General features: G+C 51.3%; 1 protein-coding gene across 3 annotated transcripts in view; it reads left to right on the top strand.

Annotated features, from left to right (window-relative positions):
- LOC102370887 (probable E3 ubiquitin-protein ligase makorin-2) overlaps positions 1 to 5,494 on the top strand; it is a 7,245-nt gene extending 1,751 nt beyond the window's left edge. The window contains exons 3-8 of one of the 3 annotated variants that reach the window (XM_006025227.2): positions 368 to 684; positions 997 to 1,091; positions 1,191 to 1,399; positions 2,292 to 2,402; positions 2,567 to 2,711; positions 4,330 to 5,494. In XM_006025227.2, the coding sequence (XP_006025289.1) occupies positions 368 to 684; positions 997 to 1,091; positions 1,191 to 1,399; positions 2,292 to 2,402; positions 2,567 to 2,711; positions 4,330 to 4,485 (1,033 nt within the window). In that variant the 3' untranslated portion in view covers positions 4,486 to 5,494. Of the gene's footprint in view, positions 1 to 367; positions 685 to 996; positions 1,092 to 1,190; positions 1,400 to 2,291; positions 2,403 to 2,566; positions 2,712 to 2,917; positions 2,954 to 4,329 lie in introns of those variants that run through there. The other 2 variants (XM_006025228.2, XM_006025229.2) reach the window with 2 other exon arrangements.
- The last annotated feature ends 215 nt before the right edge of the window (positions 5,495 to 5,709 follow it).

Consider the following 5,709-nt stretch of genomic DNA (forward strand, 5'->3'; position numbering starts at 1 on the left):
GGATAAAGCTGGGGTCCAGGTAGGAACATCCTGGGAGAGTGTAACTGGTGTGGCAGCTCTCGCAACACCAGCTTCTTTCCCCTGCCCCCTGCATACCAGGAGATTTTAAAAAAAAAAAAATTTTTTTTTTCCAGCTGTTGAAAGTCCTACGCTGAGAGAGGGTGTAGATGTCTGCCATCAAAGTTAGTAATGGGGGTGTGATTTGATAGACTTGTAGAAACATCCTCCCCAGTGGATAGAGCAGGAGCTGTTCCATGCAGGTCCCACTGTCTATGATCCTTGAAGCAATGCTGCCCCGAATTGGGTGCTACTGTGTGCTTCCCCCTGCACCTCCCTATGCGGCTTCTTCCCTCTGACTCTCTTCCAGCTACCAGCACATCCAAGAAAACCCAGGGCCTGCTTGGAGCCAGTGCGGGTCTGAGCCTCCCTTGCTGAGCCGCCGGGGCTCGGAGCCGGCCAGCGTGCCGGAGGCAATAGCCAGGAGCTGGGGAGGAGGAGCCAGGCGCGGCTCTGCGCCGGCGGTCCCCAGCGTCACACAGCTGCAGCTGAACTTCATGTATCTGAGCACCGAGTTTGAAGAGGAAGAGTATGACAAAGAAAATGTCCCTGACACCCAGCACCCCCCGGACTGGGCCCTCGGCAGCGAGTTTGTCCCACGGCAGGCCCAGCAGGACTCGGGTGAGGGTGTGTGGGACCACAGATGAGTGGGCTTTGCAGACAGTCTGAGCAGGCAGTGCTGTCCAGTGCACCTTACAATGCTGTCCAATGTAGTTGAGATGAGACTGGATGCCATCTTGCCAGCTCTAGGTGGCTTTTGCTTGGGCAGCTCTCTCCTAGGGAGACTCTGGGATGCAGCCCTGGAGGCTAAGATGGCTGCAAGTCTGTACAGCAGGCTCCCACTTGCAGTCTGGCTCTTCAAATCCCTTCTTCCCCTTATGGGTGAACAGGACTCTTCCAGTCACTGAGTCTTGTACTAATAGTTCTGTTCCTGGGCAGGTTCAAGAAGAGGAGAGATGGGACCTGAGAGAGCTGTTCTGGAGCCAGAAGTCATGTCTAGCAAGACCATCCTACCATCTGCTCACAGCATGGAGGTGTGTGGGGCAGTGGTTGGTATTTTTGCTCTCCCCAGTGGGGAATGCAAATAGGCAGCCATTGCAGTGCGTGTAGCCTGCTGCTGTGGTTCTCTTCAGGCTGCCGGGGAGCTGGGAGCTAGTGCTGCTGCTGGGGTGGAGATGAAGAGCAAGGACGTGGTGTGTGGCATCTGCATGGACAAGGTTTATGAGAAGGCCTTGCCTCAGGAGCGCCTGTTTGGGATCCTCCCCAACTGCAGCCATGCCTACTGCGTTGGCTGCATCAGCAAGTGGCGGAAGAGCCGGGACTTTCAGAACGCCGTGATAAAGTAAGTGCCTGTGGCAGTCACCGAGGTGGGTGGATGGGTCCATTGGCAAGGCAAGCTGTGGCTGGCATTGCTGCTCTGCACTCAGCCTCCTATCTCAGTTTTTTTTTTTTTTTTTTCTTTCTTCCCTGTTACTAATATGTCACCCAAATTCCCTTTGTCCTTTTTTCTATTGCATGTATAGAGTCCTTTCTTGCTACCTCTCCTCCTTTGCTAACAGGAGGTGTTTAGCTAGCTGATGGGCATTTCTGCTGCTTGCCCCTACACTACTTGCTCTTCTGTACTCCTCATATGGCTTTGCCTTATGATTCCTTTTTGACTATCTTCCAGATTTCTGCAGAGCCCCTGCTGCAACCAGCGGTGGTCTTTTTTTTTTTTTTTTATGCTCCTTATTTATTTCTGTTATATTGGGAAGATAAATGAGATGGAGGTGGTAGGGTCAATCTTTCTGAGTCCTGTTCTCAGTATTGCTATACCATTGTTCCCTGAACAAACGGGTCACCTGTCTAGGACTTGAAGCATCTAGCGCATCTCGAGTAGTGGGCTAATTTTCCCCCCCTTTTTAAAGAGCCACAATCTGATAGGAAAAAACCATCCACCTCCAAGCTTTACCAATCACAGCAGCCCCTTGAGCAGGGGTTGCTGGTTCTCCCCTTCTCTCTTCCTTTTTTTTTTTCCTCTTTCCTTAGACTGAGCTGCTGATGGCTTCATTGCCTACCAAACACCCACTCCGGCAACAACTTCTACTGGCTGTTGTTGTATAGTGGAGTTTAGTGCTCTGGGCACTTGTGAAATGGGGGGTGGCACTGCCTGCCTGAGGACCGGCCTGGCATTAGGTCCTGGTCCCTAGGGGCAGTGCCCTCCATGCTGATGGAATCCCCTGCTCTGCCCGCAGGGCCTGCCCTGAGTGTCGAGTCATGTCCAGTTACTTCATCCCCCACAAATACTGGGTCTCTGACACAAACGAGAAAGAGAAGTTGATAGAAACCTTCAAGACACGGACTGGGTAAGTGGGTGACACCTGTGCATGCTCAGGTAGGGTGGGAGGGACCTGCAGAGATGCCTGTTGCCCCAAGGGTGCAGGCCCTGACTCTGCTGGCTCATAGGTGGGTCTTCTACCAGCACTTGGAAAAGTTTCAATCTGAGTTCACGAGAATTTAACTCTCCTAGAAAAATCAGATGCAAGTTCTTTGTCCGAGGTCGTGGCCACTGTCCCTTCAAATCGGAGTGCATCTACCTGCATGAGCTGCCTCGAGGCCAGTGCCCTGCCACGAGACCCCCTCGGCACAGGCCGCAACGCAGAGGAAGCCCCGTGGTAAGTCTGGTTGGCTCAAGACTCTCCTGAGCCACGAGGGGCAGATGTCTGCTGGGGAGGGAGGCTGGATGCAACCAACCTGGCCACTGCTCTGCAGGTGAAGAATAAAAAATTGTGCTTCTCAAAACCTTGCCAGAGCTGGGATTTGGTGAGAGATCATGGCAAGTGTCCCGGTTAGCTTTTCTTCTTTTATTCACCTACCCCAGGGGCCTCTAGTGACTCCATGAGCTCACTGAAACTGCGTGGCAGAGGGGAGGAGGATGGGACACAAACCAGCAGCAGGCTGCTTTGGATCCACTGATGTTTCCAGCTTTTTCCTCCAGTCCACACCCATCTTGTACACATGGCTTACTCCTATTTCAGTGGTTCTCAACCTTGTTTTTGTACCAGGACCCATTTTGTTAGCACTGATGGCCAGTCCTGACCCGCAGCCCATTGCAGGCTGGAACTCTTGACAACTTGCAGAGGAAAAGCCACGGTTTCCCACATTTTTCTATTTTGTAGGAGAATCTGTTCTGTTGATCCATTTTTCAAGTTGTTCATGACCCTTTCATATATCTTGTGACCTACTTCTGGGTCATGACTCATGGGGTGAGAAACACCGCTCTAGCAAACATTCTCACATTGATTCACTTACTCTTGGTTTTACTGGGAATCTGCAAACCAGATTTGATGAGGGTCAATCACTGGGATTTATACTCTTGTGAAAATACTCCCTTCCAAAAGGTGGAATTTCTTTTACCGTCTTGCAGTGCTATTCATCTCCCTCCTGTCTTCCATTCTCCTTGTTGTTACAGTCTCTGATGAGGCCGACTTCTCAACTTAAGAGAAATATTACAGTGTCCCTGTCTTCCATTCTCCTTATTGTTACAGTCTCTGATGAGGCTGACTTCTCAACTTAAGAGAAATATTACAGTGTGGCTGTGCTGAGAGTTGCATCCATCACTACTGCTAATGTGCACAAGCTAAAGCTTGACTGAGCTATGTGTTGTTTATGCCAAGGCCAGCCTGTGTGATGCTTCCCACCAGGCCTTTCTTGTTAAACCTAAATGGCAAACTTTGCCATTTTGCTTAGTCTGGTAGCTTCAGCTTGATTTTTAAACTCTCTGCTGCTGTAGCCTTTTAACTGCAGGATGAAATCTGTAAGTATTTAAATGGTTCGAGGCCTGTGCACTGCAGTTACTTGGGTGGCTTGAGGTCTACTGCTTGGCTGCATTCCTATAGTTTTTCCCCAGACACTTAAAGGCTGAGGCTGGTAACTCAACTGCAGGATTGGGGCCTGGAAGCAGAAAGACTGTAATGTACAGATCCAGATGTAACTGTCGGTCTGCCTCGGCGAGCACTTGCCTTGTGAGTCCCTGGCATGGTGGCAGCCTCCGTGCTGGGAGAGCTGAGGTTGGCATGGAGCAACTATGTCTTGTTCCTAGCATGCGGTCTGGGTTCATCTTGACTGCCTATTGCACCGTGGCTTCCAAGGCAGTGCAGTTCCTGAGGGCCGGTCTCTGGAAGATGACGGCCTCTATCAGACTCCTTCCTGGGGGTATAGCTCCGTTTTGAACTCCTTTGCAGGTTTGTAGCTTTCCTGGGTGTGGTGAGCTTGTCATGTCCTCTGTTGCAGGTGTTCAATCCCTCTCCTTCAGAGAGCTCCGACGAAGAGGGAGACGACTTCTTTCTTGTCCAGTGGGAGCTCACCTGTGCCCTGTTGCAAGAAGGTTTTGGGTACTTGGACAATTGCCGTGAGATTTTCTACTGTGATTCCAGTGACTCTGAGTAAACCAGTGACCTGGGGATCTATGACTGGGCCTGGATGGATGGATGGCTTTGATGCCACCAGCAACTTGTGAAACTACTTTGGGGTTGGGGTGGGGAAGAGGAAGAGATGATGACCTTCTTTTAAGCTGCTCAGCTGTCTTTCTGCCTGGCAGGGCCTTTAGTATCTCACTTGGAGCTGTTCTGTAGATGGGAGACTGTAATGCAAGATCCTGCTTTAGACAAGGAAGCTAGCTTCCACAGGGAGAGGGATCTCTCTCGCCTTTTTTTCTGGCCTGCCTAGTGTGAGACATCAGCCCCATTACTGCTTCATGTCACACTTCCCTCCCTCCCTTCCTTCCCTCTGCCCCTTCTCTTATGAATTTCATGTCTCTCTACCTTCCCTTACCCTCTCTGATTCCCAGCATGGGTTCTGGTGGCAGTCCACACCTTCCCCTGGAGCAAGCAGCTGGGAGGCCTCTTGCCAGGGTTTGTAGTGTCCTGCAGTCCAGCATTGCACCCTTGCAAGGCTGAGCGGTCTGTGCCTTTGTGCTGCTGATGCTGGTCTCTGAGAGGAGCTGGCTGAGCAGCACTGCCCACACTGGGCAGTTCCTGCATCTTTGCTGCAGCGGTGCAATGCTGTTGGCTGCCTGTATTTAGACTTAAGAGGGGGAGCAGTCCAGCATTTGTGTGCGTGTGTGTGCGCATGTGCGTGTACATGCATGTGCGCGCGTGCAGGGGGTATGGGGTAGGAGAGTGTTTGGGGGTTTTTACTGATGCAGAGATTTGTCTTGGCAGCTGTGTAACCTGAGCAGCGAGCCTTATGAACTGGAAGGGCCACTGCCTGTTCCCTGAGCTGCCTGTGCCTGTACATGGCAACTTTTTTTTAACTCTTGCAACTTACAGATTTTGCTGAACAATAAAATGAGCTTTAAAAAAAATCTGCCAGTCCTGTTCCTCCCCTAAAACCCATGGCTTTGGTGGTTGAATTGCTTGTTCATGTGCCACGGTGGGTCCTAAGACAGCAGCCTTCACTGCTGCTGGCATCTGGCACTGGCCCCAGCACTTCCTTCCCTCCACTAGAAACCAATTACTGAAGCCCCTGCCTGTGGGCTGGCCTCATATAAGGCTTGGAGTGGAGGCAACTTGTTGGAGCAGGAATGTTTCCTTTGTCATCTGCTGGCCTCTGTGTCACCCTCACTTCCCAATAGCATAATCTGCTCCCTCTCGTATGTCTCCACATGCTGCT

This window comes from Alligator sinensis, unplaced genomic scaffold (assembly GCF_000455745.1).
Source record: "Alligator sinensis unplaced genomic scaffold, ASM45574v1 scaffold872_3, whole genome shotgun sequence".
Taxonomy (NCBI): Eukaryota; Metazoa; Chordata; order Crocodylia; family Alligatoridae; genus Alligator; species Alligator sinensis.